Source organism: Pyrgilauda ruficollis, unplaced genomic scaffold (genome assembly GCF_017590135.1).
Source record: "Pyrgilauda ruficollis isolate IOZ18807 unplaced genomic scaffold, ASM1759013v1 scaffold35, whole genome shotgun sequence".
Classification (NCBI taxonomy): domain Eukaryota; kingdom Metazoa; phylum Chordata; class Aves; order Passeriformes; family Passeridae; genus Pyrgilauda; species Pyrgilauda ruficollis.
This window is the reverse complement of record NW_024524934.1, coordinates 289,745-306,567: the sequence shown is the minus strand read 5'-3', so window position 1 is coordinate 306,567 and position 16,823 is coordinate 289,745. Positions and strand designations below refer to the sequence as shown.

At 38.3% G+C, this 16,823-nt stretch overlaps 1 protein-coding gene across 2 annotated transcripts in view; it reads right to left on the bottom strand.

The window, feature by feature from the left end:
* Positions 1-16,823, bottom strand: part of GMDS (GDP-mannose 4,6-dehydratase) — a 409,290-nt gene that overhangs the window by 342,005 nt on the left and 50,462 nt on the right. For both annotated transcript variants that reach the window (XM_041475417.1, XM_041475416.1), the window contains exons 2-3: positions 5,815-5,859; positions 1,799-1,886 (exon numbers count right to left, since the gene is read on the bottom strand). In XM_041475417.1, the coding sequence (XP_041331351.1) occupies positions 1,799-1,886; positions 5,815-5,859 (133 nt within the window). The remainder of the gene's footprint in view (positions 1-1,798; positions 1,887-5,814; positions 5,860-16,823) is intronic.

Genomic DNA, 16,823 nt, shown 5'->3' with positions numbered 1-16,823 from the left:
ACTTACTAGAAATGGAGTTTATTTGGTGCACAGATTCATAAACACAGATCAAATGTCAGAACCTTTGGGCTTTAGTAATATTATCCAATCTAAAAACCACCTTGGCAAGCAAGCTGGAGGGCTGGCTCTAGGATGCACCTTGTCTTCCTTCCTGTGCTCTCTACTTTTTTCATGCAAAGAGGTTCACTGTCTATGAAGAGCACCATCTTGCACCATGCAATTGATTCCTCACAGGAAAAACACACATGGCAAAGATAAAATTAGGGTTTGCTCACATCAACCACTATTGCTTCTTTGCTTCCTCCAGTACTGCCTGGAAACCCATTGTTTTCAAACAGTTTCCACTGAGCAGCCTTTCCTGAGATTCCAAGTCCAATTCCTCCTCCTCCCATTCATATGGCTATGTTCTTCAGTTAAAGGAAAATGAGATAAGAAGTGGGGGAAAAATTAAGATCTCCTTTCTCTTTTCTTCCTTCCATCCCTTTCCTTAAATGTTTGTATATATATTTATTGTGATCTACGTTGTCTTCTCAAATCACTTTTCATAACCACAAGATGATCCTCACAATGTACAGTCCAATTTATTTTATTCATTCTATCTTGTGAGCCAAGAAAGCAAGTCATGGGAAACAGTTCTTCTATTATTCTTGACAGAAAAATAGACTTCAGTATTTTTCATAAAGATATTTTGTTCAATTCTACCCATCTCTTAATAAGACACTTTAATGAGCAGTGCACAGTAAGTAGCAACTAATCAGGGGCAATACCATGTCAGAAATAAAGCATTTTTAAAATAAAAATTACAAGCAAAGACCAAAGGAAATCTGTAAGTTGCATTATATATTTAACCTGACAAAATTAGGCTGCATTTAACCGTGGCGTGCAACAGACTTCAAAGATATGACTTTTTACACCATGGAGATACTGGTTGTTAACAATACCTTAAACTGGACAATACTATCCTGGACTATTAGGAAAGTTTTCACAACTCTACAAAATAGACACAGCATGGAGAACTGTGTCCTTGTTAAAGTGCTCAATCCTTCTGCTGAACTGGAGTGACCCAACATTTGAGCTGTTTCTCATTAAGAGATAACTTAACTTCCTTTAAGGTAAAACAATTTTTTTTGCCATGTGTACACTAAAGGCAATAATTTCAACTATCCAGATTATCACTGATAACAGAATACAGTAAATTGTCAGCACATTTCCACGAGCAATGCCTTTCCTTCTGGTAAAGCAGGTACTCCCTTCCTTGGGTGCAGAAATTCAGAGGTCCAAAGATTCATTCTTCTTATCATCAGTAAGAACTGATCATGTCTTATGCATGTTCTCATACAGGCTGCTTCCAAACCCTCACCTCCATCAGACACCATGGAGCTCATGAGGAAACACAAGTGGCGTACTTAAGACAACTACCTCAAAAAACCCTAGTTTAACTAGTCTGAAATCTCAGTATTTTTAACCTCACATAGCATTTTCCAGGCCCAGCCATTTTCTAATTGCTACTGCCAGCTATTTCTGAACCATGGCAGCATTTCTACACAACATAAAGTGCTTTCCTGGGTCCCTCACATATTTTCCACTTTTAAAAACTCACACATACAAGGGTATCCATATTTCATGCCACATCTTCTTCAGAGAAAAATGGTCAATTTTCTTTCTGAGACAGAGCAGCAAGCTAACACCAGCAGAAGAAAACTCAATTCCCTTCCTGTTCCTAGCGATCTTTCTCCACCAAACAAATAGCCCAGATTAAATATAACATATAACCTTAAATATAAAAACAAAGCCTTACTTCCTTCAATGTGAGCCTGTGGGTTCTTATAGAGATGTTCAATCCGGCCTGTATTAAAAGAACTGGACCGACGAACGATGCCATGCACCTGGGGATTGAAGGAGGAAAAATGGAAAAGTGGTAAGCATTAAGAGCAAAGAGTTCATTACCATCCCTCAGAATTCTCAGCTATGTGGCCTAAGCCTTTTATCAGGTAATCAGAGCTCTTCTCTGTTCCTAAAGATGGACAGTTAACCAATTCCCAAATATGACACTGGGAGATGAGGTCAGGTGCTGTCATATTTACTTTAGCACCATTGAGTGGTTTCCCCTTCTCCCTTGTTGACACCACTAACAGCCCAAACATCACACACATTACAGAAAACACAATGAATTGCCCCAGAGCACCATCTCCTAGTGAGTGAGGCTTGACGACATTACTGGAGTTGGAGAAGCAATGTGTGAATGCCAAGAAAACCATTGTTCCTTGGTTGCACAGAAGTCTTCCTGGAGGCAGAGACTGGCATAGAAAAAGCAACAGCAGGAGAAGCAGGAGATGGGGCTATGGAAAGGACAGAGTGGGCAGAGAGAAGAGAAGGGGAGAATGACGGGAGAGACAAGGGGAAAGAAGGAGCAGCAGCTGCAAGGCCCAAATGTATTTTAAAAATGAGCTGTCATTCATTTCTGGGGTGCTGGAAGAACAGCCAGAACAGCCAGTGCTCTTTTGTAGACCTCTGAGTCACTGTTCTCCAGTGGGTTGCAAGAGACACAGAGAAGCCTAAGGCTGAAACCAAGGCTGGGAATTTCCTTCAACCTGCCACGATAAATAAGCTGGTGAAGAAAAAGCTACCCTGGTTCTGAGTAACACTAAGAAAAGACCCTTTGTGCCTAATACATTAGAAAAATTTTTCAAACATTGACCGTTTCCTCCTGTCCTGTAAGACTGCCCCATGATGCCTGCTGCCAAAATTCATGTTAGCTTTGGTTACCAGCTGCAGAAGCTGTGCTTGCAAAGTGAAATCAAGCTTAAGCATCTGACTGTCTTCCACCTCTCCCTGGCTTTTATTTCTGAAAGTGATCCCTTGGACTCAATTTGTTGAGGCCATCCCTTTACTCTTCCACTTGATGTTAACTTGCAAGAATATAGAAGCAGGAACAAGCAGTGTTAAGAGTTTTGGTTTAGTCTGGGGAGTTTTGTTTTACATATAACACAAGCTATGGTTATTTACAAAGAAAATGTTTTTAATTTCATCTTAAGTCAAAATTTAACCAAGTAAAGAAATGCACACAACTGCAGATTGAGATCAGTTTGCTGATTTAAGAATGACATTTTGGTGGCAAGACGTAAAACAGCTCAATAACTGCATTTTTGCAATTACAGGCCAAATTTATTATGCCAATTTCCTTGCAGAAAATCACTTGTGTGTCCTGTGACATTGCTCACAACATACCATGTTCTACAATTCAAACTAAACTTTCCATAACTGAATAAAACATTTGCACTTTCAGGATCAATGAGAAATGTGGCCCCCAAAAGAAATTTCCATCAAATTATGGATTTATGAAAATATATTATAAAAAACACGTAATTAAAAGCCCAACCAAAAGAATTCTTTATAGATTGTGTGAATAATTTATAGGCACATCAAGTTTACAGAGATACGCTTTCAAAAAAAGACACCTTCATAATAACTTCACTTTCACAAATGATACTGAAAATATTTTGAGTACTCAAACAAACTATTACTTTGTTGAGTAAAATATTGGACTTTGCAGTTTTAATGTAACTAATTATTCTGAAGGAAGCAAATTGAGGAGCTCAACAACAGAGGAGGTTTAGATTAAATATTAGGAAAAAAATTATACACAGAAATGGTTGTCAAGAACTGGAACAGGCTGCCCAGAGAAGTGGTTGAGTCACCAACCCTGTAGGTATTTAAGAGACAAGTAGATCTAGAATTTAGGAAGATAGTTTATTGGTGGACTTGGCAGTGTTGGGTTAACCATTGGACTGGATGATCTTGGAGGTCATTTCCAACCTAAATTATTCTGTGATTCTTCTAGCAAAATGAAATATTTTGGCTTAAAGTTCTGATGAGAGACTTCCTGAGCATTCAATTATCTATCTCTAGAATTAAGTCATGCTAAAATTTATGTTCATCTCAACGGTTGACCAATAAGTCAAATCTTGCCAGCTAAAAAGCTTGATGAAAGACTGGGCTTGCAAGAGCTTTGTGTCTGCTCAATGACTGTGATACAAACCTTTGACCAACAAGATGTGCTAAATGCACCAGTCCCAGGACTTCAAAAGAGTCAATAAACAGACAAATCCAGAGAGCTTCTTACATCCAGTGATAACAAAAAAAAACACATATGAACCCTGATTTTTTTGTTGTTTTCTTTCTTTTTTTTTTTCTCCCACTCCTTATTCTGGTATGCACATACAAGAGCAAGAAAACCTGCCAAATGCTTAATCCATGACAGCAACATTACCATAAGAAAACTGATGAAAGGTACCTTTGTCTGTATGGGACAGTGAATCGCAAGTGAAATGCAAACTCTGTGACAGGCCAAAATGCGTGCAGACTGGTTAATCTAGTTAAGAATGTATCAGTGGATTTTTCTCAAAAGAGCCAGATCTTAAAACACATTGAAATTTTAAAAAGAAAAGGAAGTTGAATAAAGCATCTCAATTAGGGTGGCAATCAGTTGTCATATGCATGCTTGCATTCAGTTATTTAGGAACAGAGGTTTCTAAATGGGAGCACAGGAAAGAAGTCCAAAAAATTGATGGAGAGCTGAAGAAGAGAAGGAAAGAACTCTATCCAACTATAGCAACCTTTGTATTATTGAAAGGGTTATGTTTCATTTGCTGTTGTCACTTCATTGTTGACTGTGAGAGAATATGTGCTTTTGCCTTCAAAGTAGCAAAAGCAACCACAATGATATCCCTCATCCCCAAATGGAATGGAAAAATAGTAAAAAAATAACAAATTTACAAACTTAAAACCCAATTTCAATAACCAAATCAATCAACAAAGCAAAAGAAAACACAGAATAAGCAAGACAAGATTAACCTGGTACAAAAGTATGGGAAGCACAGACTGGCTGAGAAGAGACTTTTGACTAAGCTATGAAGCAGTATTACAACAGAAGCAACAAAATTCAATATTAAAACAAGCACTAACTTTTATTAAAGTCCCCAAAAATACTACATTGTGGGGAGATTAATTTGACCAACTCATTTCCTTCCATTATCATACATTTTAGAAGCATTTTGTATGATCAAGAAGGCAAATATTCTTACATTTATGCCCACATGAGTTCAAACTCCTCAAATCATACCATAACAATAGCAACACTGTGATTGCTGCTTTGCTGGACCACAAGAAATGTGATTTTGCCAGGGAAAATTATGCAGCAAGAAGGAATCAGACTCCCTTTATTTCAAGGAAAAAGAAAACAAAAATAATGTGCTAAGCAATAATTAATTAATCCAAGAGAAAAGGTATAGAAAGTAACTGTACCAAAGTATAACTTGTTTGGGGTTTGTTGTTCAGGATTTGTTTTAGGGTTTGTTTTTTCCTTTTTGAACAGAGAAAGCAAAATGCAAGGTTTTCATTGCTCAAATATAACTGCCAAAAAAAGGGGCCTTTACTGTGGAGATAGAGGTGGGGAAAGAGAACAAACAAGAGATTCTTATTCCTTTATGTGGTACATTGCATCATAAATTATTCCCTAATTCCTTACAGTTTTGGCTCACACAGGTCACTGCTTATCTGAGCTGGCGGGAAACATGCAAAGCAGCTATACCCCGAGGAGAAGAGGGAATCCACCAGTGGACATTAGATGATAAATAGTACAATAACCTGGCATGATTACAGGCCATGTTGCACATTCCTCTCCGGAGTTTTGATTTGTTATCTAGGACTGGAGTGGAAAACATACACAGAGAAGGACAGAAGCAGAGGAAGCGGGCTGGAGCTGCAGCATCCAAACGACTCCATCAGCCTGCAGCCAGTCACCGAGTCACTCACCTCATAGCCTTTTTCCAACAGGAACTCAGCCAAGTACGATCCATCCTGGGAAGAGCAAGATATAGGAAAATGTTAGAAACACAGTGAATAGGCCTGGGAGATTTGGACTGGTTAAGATCTCAAAAGAGGGAAGAAAAAAACTTGCAGTGAGTAGACCGGGTAACAAGCCTATACTTTGATTTCTCCAGATTCATACACAGACCTAAAAATACCACAGTCTCTCTTTAGTTAATTTTAGACTATGAAGCATTATATTTTAAGATGACTTGCTTACAAATGCTGGTTGAGAATTCCCATCTCTTGAATCTCTTCCCAAGTTCCATTATGAAGTGCCTGGGGACTATCTTTCTAAAATATCCTAACCACAGTCATTGAATTTGAACTATTTTGGAGATAGGGAAGGAAAAACATGTAAAAAAATAGTACAAGCTTGGCATTCTCTGCAAACCAACATGCCTCTGTAGCACCTTGTCACACTGGCGTCTCCCTTGCCCAGGCACTCCTTCTACAAGGCTTCTGAAGGAAGCAATAATTCTGCCTTGCCTGACCTACAGAGTTTTCAAAAACATCCCTAGCACTCCTTATATTTAAACTACACAATAAAAGCCATTTTCAGATCTTAAATATATATCACTGAAGGTTGAGAATTTGGGTCATTTAATTTTAGGGGGTTTTCTTTGTTTTTTTTCCTCCTGTGAAATCCTTGTCAAACTTAAATTATTAAACTTCTCAAAAGCAAATACTTTAAAACATGTGCTAGGACACATTTTCCTAAAATAAGGGGATTCTCCTTGCATGGATATTGCCAGGATTACCAAAACCAGTAAGTCATATCACTTTTATAAATGTGTACACACCATCACATACCCAGCAAAGTTTACCCCTCCAAAAGTGTTCTCACTAACCAATTCAATGATTACCCATGCCCAAAGTCTGCAGCTTTCGCTCACTTCTTGAATTGCTTGTTCCTTCAATATGTGAATGTATTCCAACAGACCTAAATGACTTGTTACAAAAAGACCATAAAAACAATGAGATGCCACCTATGCTTACAGGTTTAAACTCTGTTATGTGGATCTGCTCTGTCATAATCATGGCCAGAGACATTTAAGGGCAAAACTAAACACATCTCCCTCTGATCATCCCTTAAAAGCATGCTGCTCCAAAGAAAAACCTTTTTATCTCATACTAATTTTTTTTCCCCTCATAGAGAGCCTAAGAAGAATAACACACGAAAGTAAGACATTTTAGATGCACTAGGAGGCCCTACAGGACCAGGACTGCTAAGGGAAATTGCTTACTGCATTGATGGCAAAATCCTGGGTATGGAAAATGGCAGTACAGTGCACATTGCACATTGCTCTGTGTTTAAAAGTGCAGCATTAGAAAAGGAATTGCTTCATGGTATAAATGCTTCATAAAGTCTCACACAGTCTAAAAGGCCTTGAAACCAAGAAAGTTTCAGCTTCCATTTTCCTTGCACTACATGTACATGCGTGTGCACAGATCTTCACAGGGCTAAAGCCCTGTAATAGCAGTCTGTGACACCAGTTAATCAGGAAAATAACACACCACATGTGCCATGGCTTCACTGGAAGAATATGTACATCAAATTATAAGAACAAGGCCCTACTGAAAGGAGAAATTCAAAGAATATTTGATGGAAAATCTGGAAAAAACATGGGCACAAAGGGAGAGATGACAGCTACCTTTAATACTTCTGTCATCTTTTTAGCAATTCCTCCAGGATTTAGCAGAGAGGATAAAACTTCCAAGTTCTCCTTGGTTGCACAGTCCACTACAACATAAATTATATATAAAATGTAAAAAAAGGAGGTGAAAGTGGGGGACCCAGAAAGTGCAAAGGAGAGGAAAAAGAAAGTCTGTGATTACTTAGGAAGTTGATGGGAAACAGACTTAACCAGGATTGAACCCTGTCAATAAGGTCTTGTTCTTCTCACCCAGGCCATTGCTCAAAGTTTCCAGTCACCCTGGAACATTTTGAACCAGCAGTGGCACTTGCTTCCTCTGCGCTTCCTTTCCAAGTCTATCAAGTGATAGGGCAGGGCTTGACAATGAGTGGGAAACAGGCAGCAAGTGTGAAAGCTCCTGCTTTCTGGCTCTGGCACAGCACAGCTGATTTCGTGTCGGGTAATCGCACAGAGCGCAGATCCGCGCTGTCCCGCGCTGCGATACCGTATCGCACGCGGCCCCAGGGGTCACGTTTCCCTTCCTTTTCTTTTCAGTGCAACAGCCTGTCAGTGGGAATGGCAATCACAACAGCCATCAAAGCCTCAAAGAGTTTGCAGCTGGTAAGGACAGCACAGTTTCCATCTTCTCCTAATGAGGTCAGGGAGTAAATAATAAGGTTTCTAAGGTGATTTAAACCTTTAGCCATAGGAGACACATATATTACACATATAAATTCTATTATCAAAGTTATTGATTTGCATTTATACTGCAAAGTCTTCAAGATATAGGAATCCCTGTAAGAAAAGGGATATTAAAGAAACTAGGTGTTAAATTATTATATAATATAGGTGCTATTATACTTAATTTGAGAACTTAGCTTTGCTAATGTAAAGTACCCAGCTAATGATATTCAGTCTATAACAAATCAACAAAATATCAGAAGACAGAAGCAGGTCTCTGTCTGTGGACAAACAGTTTTGAAAGAAAATTGCCTACAGGCTGCCTTTAAGTAGGATTACAACGAGGCCTGGCTCCGTACAGATATGTCAGGCCAGCTTGAACAATCAAAACAGTTTAACAAGACTGACTAAATAAACCACCTCAGTTAAAACAGTTCCTCATCAGCACACTCTGGCACCTCAGACCTGAATTTCTATGCTGTCTTCAGCCAAATACTAGTTTGAAAGCTCATACAAAGAATGATACTTCAGCAGACTTCCAAGACACAGCAGCAGGTTTCCAGCTGCAGCTGCCTTACAACATGTCTGTAAAATTCCCAGACAAAAGAAAACAGCCATATAAACTAGCATGAGACAACTTTAGGATGCAATATTTTATATTTAATACAGTAGTTAATGTCAAAAACCTCAATAAGCTTTGACACACTATCAAAGAAAAACACTTCCAACATGGTGAAGAAATTGAGACAAACGAGTTAGACAGTGCTTTGCCAAAATCATCTGGAATAAAAACAGTATCAAGTTTGACTTGATCCATGAGCAAATAACAGGATAATTTATACAGAAAACTGAAAACAAGTGTAATTCAATAGTCTGTTTAGCAATCCAACCTCCTTTATTTTGCACTGTTTTACACAGGCAAGTTCCATTTGCAATGAACTAATCTAGGATTTATATTCACACATCCAGAGAAGGCTGTAGAAGCACCCTGACATGCAAGCCATTATCATCCTCTTTCTTTGATTTGGCCAGTTCCAACACCCTTTCACAGAGCTCCTGGATTCAAGAATTAGATAACATCCTGCCTGAGCATTCTTAATCCTGAGGACTCCCTCTTCCCCACCGCTTCTCTCTACTCACAAAGAGGAATGGAAGTACTAGATGGATGAAGAAACAAGGGAAAAGAGATCAAGGGAAAAAGATCAAGAGGAGGAGGAGGTATAGAGTTCTTTTACTACCACTACTAGAGTTCCAGGAAAAGTATATGGAGTGTTTTTTCAGAAGGAGGGAAGAAGAATTAAAGACCTAACATAAATGATGCAAGTGTATTATGATCGTACCATCGAGGAGAAAGGGCTCTCAGCTGCAGGGGATAATTATAAACATTTGAAAAGAAACACCCCACAGTGTATCAAGTATTCAGAATTCATTACACCTTTGAAAAAAATGTGTAATGGTTTTCCACATACCACAGAAGATATCAAAGATGCTTATGCTTATAAAATTCAAAATTGATTGAGGCTAGTGCTGTGCCCTTAGGAATAACTACAAAGATGAGTTTGTGGAAGTTCAAACTAAATGTCTATATCAAGGCCATTCTTAGCAGTTCTCAATTCCTTTTGAGCTACAAGCTATAGTTGTGCTCTGCTGAAGTTAAATTTTGGTGGGCTCAATTAATCTGTTTGGGGGAAAGTGCATGGAAAAAAGAGGCATACTTTCATCCATAGGACACACAGTTTATTTCCTAAAAGCATCTTTCTGTAACAATACAAGCAACAGTGCAGAGTTGCCATTTTCATGTAGCCTTGTTGGAATGAATAATCCATCCATTATGAAAATCTACATAAGCAGTGCCACTGGTGGCCTTGCACAATAAATTGTTGGTTCATCAACTTTTAAACTTTTGCACAGCTAGAAGCTCATGCTATTTCAGAGACTTATTGAACTGGAGTATGGTGACAGATCCTTTGGGGCAGAAGATACACACCACTCTAAAGCAACATCCAACTCATTTTAACAGCAGTCTGTAACAACTATTCATTTGGTCATAGCACTCCAGAGCAGTCTTCCTTAAAAACGAAAAATCAATGAGAGTAATAAAGTGAAAAGTTATTTTTGTTGAAGAATGCATACTTCCAATAATTTCCAGTGATTTACAGAGGAACTCTGTAATTTTTTGCAGATACTATAAAAAGAACAGTGCTACACTTTGTCTCAAATCTTCAAGGTGATAATCGAGGTAAAGCATTAAAGCATTCATAAAAAATTCCCCATACTGAAAACAGGAAGAACTATGAACTCTGAAGTATTTAACTGATTTATTAAAGCTGCCACACTCTAAATGCAGTAGTTATTTTGCTATTTTGATTTGTATTCTGGCCAAGTAAGAATATAAAAACAAGTGTCCTTTTGTTCCTACTGTCAAAAGAAAAAGTCAAAAGGCAGTACATGTAAAAAAATAATCTTTGTTTTAAAAGATTGTCCACTAAATCAAAGGTTTTTGTAATTCATTAACTGCAGTGCAACAAAATAAAATTAAGCAGGAGGAAAAGTTAGCAACAAGGAAAGCATTCTACTTACACTACTCTTTTCTTTTCCAATTAAGATTTGTTTAAAGGCAAAAGAAAAGCAAAGTTGCTTTGGAAAAATGAATCACTGTGTCATTTCCTAGTCTGAGCTCCATCTGACCTCACACACTATTCCACTGGTAAACTATTAAGTTATATTAAGAGCTGCAACTGCAGTTACAGAAAATATCAACACACTCTTCCTCTCTCCCTCCTTCCAGTTGTCTTTATCTAAAATAACATTATTCACATCATCAATATTTATACCTATTCTACTGTGAATCTCAACACAGACTCCTCATTTAAAGAGCAAGCTTTGCACCACTCTAAGGGTGGCATGAACAGAATAAACCTCTGCAATTCAAGTTTGCTCTGTACCAACCAGCTTGGCTTAACTTAAGCCAACAACAGTAAGGTATGTCAGCTAAATGGTGCTGATTTTTTTAAGTGCATTTAAATACATAAAACCTTTAGTCTAAATCCATATGATATTCTACAATAATCAAACAGCTTTGTGTAACTATCACACAAATCTCCCTCCAACATCTCAGCTTGGGAAAAACAAATTACGCCAACAAACTGAGTACATAAGTTTTTATCCTGATTGCAGGAACGTATGGTCCATAGTGTGTTATGTCCAAGCACACAAATTCCCCAGTGATGACAGTCAGGTGCTTGAAAGCTTTTTAGGAAAAAACCTAAAAATCATGCCCCTAAACTTTCAGGCATCAAGGTATTCAAAATAACTGCTAGCTCTCAGACCTATCCAAAGAATTATTACTAAAAAGAATCTCAGTAGAGAGCCTTCTAAAGCTTATAAAAGTTATGAGCCATAAAACCTTAGTTTTTTCTTCAAATATGAATGTCTAGTATTATACACTAATATATTAGTACACTAACATAAACCAAACCTGATAGGGACCCTGAATTTGAAAGAAAACTAGCTATACTTTTCTGTCTCACTAGTGAAAGCACAGGGATTAGAAGATTGTGTCTATAAACATGGAAATGTAAATCATATGGGCAACAACTCAGAAGAAAATTATTACTTCTAGTGTATTTAATGGGAAACCCATAACAGTTTTAAAAGTCACAAGATTATTGTTTTGCCCAACCCTATTTCCTCCTGCTTTCAGAGAGATACTGATATCAGATGGTCTTTCATCTTTCCAAAAGAGCACGAGCAGCTCCAATCAGCAGCAGCTATGAGTTTTTTGGACCTGCCTTATTCTGGAGTACCCAGACTAAGCCAACAGCCCCACTAAGTGACTCAGGGGGAAATCCCTCAATATGCAACAAATGCAAACTCATCCCAAACACTACCCAGTGGAAACCCAAACACACAAAACCTCCTGCAGTGGGCAAAGAAACTAGAAAACGCAGGACTAAGCTGCAGGCAATGCCCTCAAAAGAATAACTTTGACATCAAAATTTCAAAATTCAGAATTGTCACAGTAAAAATCCATAAAGTCCTGAAATTTTGGTTTCAGAAGGAATTCTGTCCTTTTTATGTTTAAAGGAAATAAGTAATTCTGTAAAGTGACGCCAGGAGAAAAAATATGACATCTTGGCATGCCACCTTTAACATCCTACAGTGGAAAACCAATAACAGCAGCAGTAACATTGCTGTCACTGTAATTTGGGGAGGCCACTGAACTTATGACCACAGCTCAACACATATCCTACCAGAAATATTGGACTCATCTCACTCCTAGTTAGAGCCACATAATTTTTTTCTTCCTTTGATTTTATCCTTTCTGCAGCAGTCTAATGCAGCTGCTGAGGTTAAATCTGTTTTCAGCATTGCAGCACCAGCCTCTCAGGCTGACGGATCAAGCAAGGCTTTATCCACTTCTGCTCACCTCCTGAGTTTGTTACCTTAAGTTTAGCCCAAGATGTTTCCTGACAGAGTGCAAGGTCAGTTATTTGAGACAAAACAAAATAAACACCTCACTTGCTATTTTGTTTGCATGAGATCAAAGCCTAATAAAGCAGAGGTAAATGAGTGTAGACCAAGAAAATTCTTTTTAGTTGATTATTCTGTACTCAGTTTTACAGATGGATACCATAGTTTTGGCTGAAATGTGGTTTATTTCCAGGAAAACACAAAACAAGAAATCATATTCCAGTTGGAGGAGAGGAGCAGTGCACAGTAACCCAACTCTTATTTTCTTAGAAGTTTGCATAGTGAGAAATTTGAAAATCCAGACAGGAAGGCCTGTTATAACTTCAACAGCTTTCAGTCTTGCAATATTTGCTTGGGTGGAAGAAAAGTGCTGATCCTGAAGTGATATGATCTGCAAATCATGAGAGCAACACTCTGTTTCTGGAGATTTCAAGTTCTAGGAGTAAACAGCTTCCCTTACAGCTGGTCATAACTCTCTTTGGTATTGCCTCTCCCAGTCTGCATGGTCTGAGCCCAGTTTTTACTGTTCTGGCACCTTCTGAAGCATAAATAAATTTTTTCAGGAACTCTGCATGTTTATGCAATTTCCACTTTTTACTTGAAGCTTCCCAAACTTCCCAATTTTCAACAGAGCTCTTTAAAAGATGGACTCTAATACTTTTCAGAGTTGTGGATTCAGAGTGGCCAAGAGACCAGACAGCCTAATTGTGGTCATCAACACCCTGAGCTCTGGGCAGCTCAGATTTCTCTTTACACCAGTAAGGGATAAAATAAGAACCAAAATAACCCGAAGAGCTATCACAGCAATAGACTTCCTAATAGTTCTTCAATGGAATAGGAAGGGAAAAATGTGATTGAAATTTCAAAACAAACAAACAAGAAAAACCCTACAGCAATGCCAAAGCTAGATTCTTGTGAAAAGGATAAATATTTGGACCAAAATGCTACATATTCATTTACTATCTTTACTTAACTATTTGTAACACCTTTTGTTCAGGAGAAATGGGAGAAACAGTAACAGGGGAGAAATTTAGCAGGAGAACTCTTAAGAGTTGCTCCCCAGAGTTTACTGTGCCCATATGCACTTCCTCCTTACAAAAGGAATGTTATGCATTTTGAGTCCTCCCTACATAAATCCACACTTTAGTTCATTAAAAAAAAAGGCAAAAAATCAAAATGATAATACTCTTAAGACAACAAGTTCTTATTATGCCTTCCAAAACATTGTCCTACCAAAAAAACAGATGTAGAAAAACAATTAGGAAGTCAAAGACACATGGTGTACAAATACAAAGATTTGAATTTTTTTTTTTTCCAAAGGTAACTTTGCCAGAATTCCATGTTTTGCAAAATCTTTTTATTATGCCAAGGAGCAGTTTCATATTTGTTGGATATTTTTAAGCAAGAGTAAATATGCTTCTAAGGTTTTGGGGTTTTGGGCTTTTTACAGTTTACAAATTACTTGGGTTTTGAGGTTTTGTTTCATACACGATGTATGTTCCATACTACAACTGTAAATAAACACTAACTCTGTAGTAAAACATCTTTGAATGAACAGAAGTATTTATTCAGACAGTGCCTGCCTTACTCTCTAAGCAAAGACAACTCTTAGTGAAGATGTTTAACTATGTAAAAGCTGCACTCATGTTCAAAACACTGAAATATAAATTGACTGAAATTTGACATCAGACCTGATACCTCTGTTCCACACGGCTGCTTTTGCTAATCAAGGGCTCTGATGCCACATGGACCGAGCTTCCTGGTGGCGAGAAGCCAAGCAGGATAAGGATTATCTGGGCGATAGCAAAAGGATGCAGTGTTTTTTCAGAGAAGGTTGCAGAAGGTCGTCGTTATATTGACAGATACCATACAATGCCTTGTGTACCCAACTCCACAGCTTTCCCTTGTCAGCTTCAAAACGGGGAAAAAAAACCCACCCAGTTTCATTAATTGCCAAGGTTCTTGTCTAAGGGAACTAGAAAAGGGAAAGTAAGCAATCACATTTGCTTATCCCATCTGTCAGGAGCAGGATTTGGAATAGACAACTACCATGAAGTCACCAGCAAAATACCAATTCCTTCAATTCATACAGTATTAAAAATCACCTGCAGACTGAGTTAGCAAAAACCCTTTGCATCACCTTCAAGTGCAGTAATCAAAAGAATTCTTTCATCAAGGTAGTTTTCATGAACAGCTTCCTAATTAAGGTAAGGACAGAGCAAGATCAAGGTAAAGCAACACTTTAAATAGTTTAAACATTTCCACATTTTAAACAATAGTTTAAATATTTCCACATCAGTCTTGTTCCAATGAATTATGCAGTTTTGCACAGATTTCTGAAAAGAGAAAAACTATTTAAAACTTAATGAAGGAGCTTTCAAGAAGCATCTAAACAGATTATTTTCAAGACCTTGACACAAACAAGCTTCTTTCATTTACTATTGCACAAAAACCTAGTTAAATTTAACTATCTTTGCAGACTGTGGAGAAGTGGAGTACATGGGACACATTTTAATCATTTTTGTCTGGATTCATAGTGATTTCCTCTAATCTAAAGGTTTCTTTGCAGTTCATTTGAATGGCTTTGCACCCTAGGAACTACAGGAAATTCTACGGAAACCTCCCTGTCTCACTAACTTTGTAAACTGCTCCGTTACATTTACTCCTACCAGAAGCCAAACAGGATCACAGTGTTACTTCTTTGAAATTCATAAATTCTTTAATTGCCAAGGGACATAAGGGTATGCTTTAACTGAACAAACACAGCAGGTTTTCCAAAAAAGGCCAACGTGAGGAAAATAGTATCTAATTTTTTTATTACAAAGTCACTACCACTTAAAAATGGCAACACGCTATCTTTTTTTAAGACACACTTAATTTCCATACCAGGCACAGTAAGAGAACTCTTGATTTTGCTAAAAATGGAATGTAAACACACCATCAAAGTGTAAGGGGGCCTCATTTTCAGAAACACAGGGACCCAAAACAGCCCATTTCTTTGAAGAATACACTAGGAGAAGATGATCAGATGTATACACATAATCAATTTCCTTACCACTACGTACACAGGTCCTCCTTTTAATGCTGTTAAGAATTGCAGACCAACACCACCATACAGCTATTTGGAATAGTCTTCAGGTTTCATATTTGCACCTACCATCTGGCTTTTGCCTGAGCTGAGGCAACACCTCCATCAAATAAGGACAACAAATAGCATCTGATACCATATCAATCTTTCCTGCTTATCACTGAATCACTACAATATGCTCCAAGTCAACAGAAAAAGAAGCTTCTTCTGGATTACATCATACATACATTTGAGCAGTGCTTAAGGAGTTCTGTATCACTACATCGAGTAAGCTACTCTGCATCAAACCGTCTGTCTTGTTCCTCTGCCTCACTCCAAGAGAAGGGGCACCATCTATTTCCCTCACATTCTTCCCCTTAAGGGTTATCTGCTATTTAGAAGGCTTGAAGAGGCATCATAACAGGGTTTTTGTTACCTGATTTCAAAACCTGTGCCCTGATCAAACTACACAGTACAAAGTAACCTTTAAATGAGCATCCTTACTCTTCAGCAACTGAATGCATTTATTTGGGGCATCAGAAAATACACTGAACAAGGCCTCCAAAGTATGTCTGTTTGTACTAGCCAACATGTTGGCAAGCAGCAGATGCATACAACCAAACAGCTTAACTACTCTACTCTATCCTCCCAGAAAAATGCCCAGATGACATCGCATCAGGAGGCACCTTGGAGGAAGCTATGTGACTTATCACCACCCACAAAGAAGTCTACAACAAACTGCTTTGAGATAATGGCAAACCCATTCCCCCTGCATGGTCTAAGGCATCATAGGTACATCCCTTGTCTCCCTGTCTCCCAGAGGTCAGTCGTGCTGGCTGACACACAGCACTATGTCCCATTCACTCAGAGCTGTGATAATCTGTGCCATCTGCTGTCTACAGACCATCCACGGGCACAGGCAGTCTTCCAGCCACACGCACACTGCTCTCATGGCAGACTTCCAAAGAAAAACTGTGGCTTCATGTTTACACATCTTGTTTGTCAATATTGATTTGTTTCTCCAAGAACCTGGCAAACCAACGGGCTCAAAGGATGCTTGCTAGTGCAAAGCTGCTCCTTTTAAGCAGATACCCGCT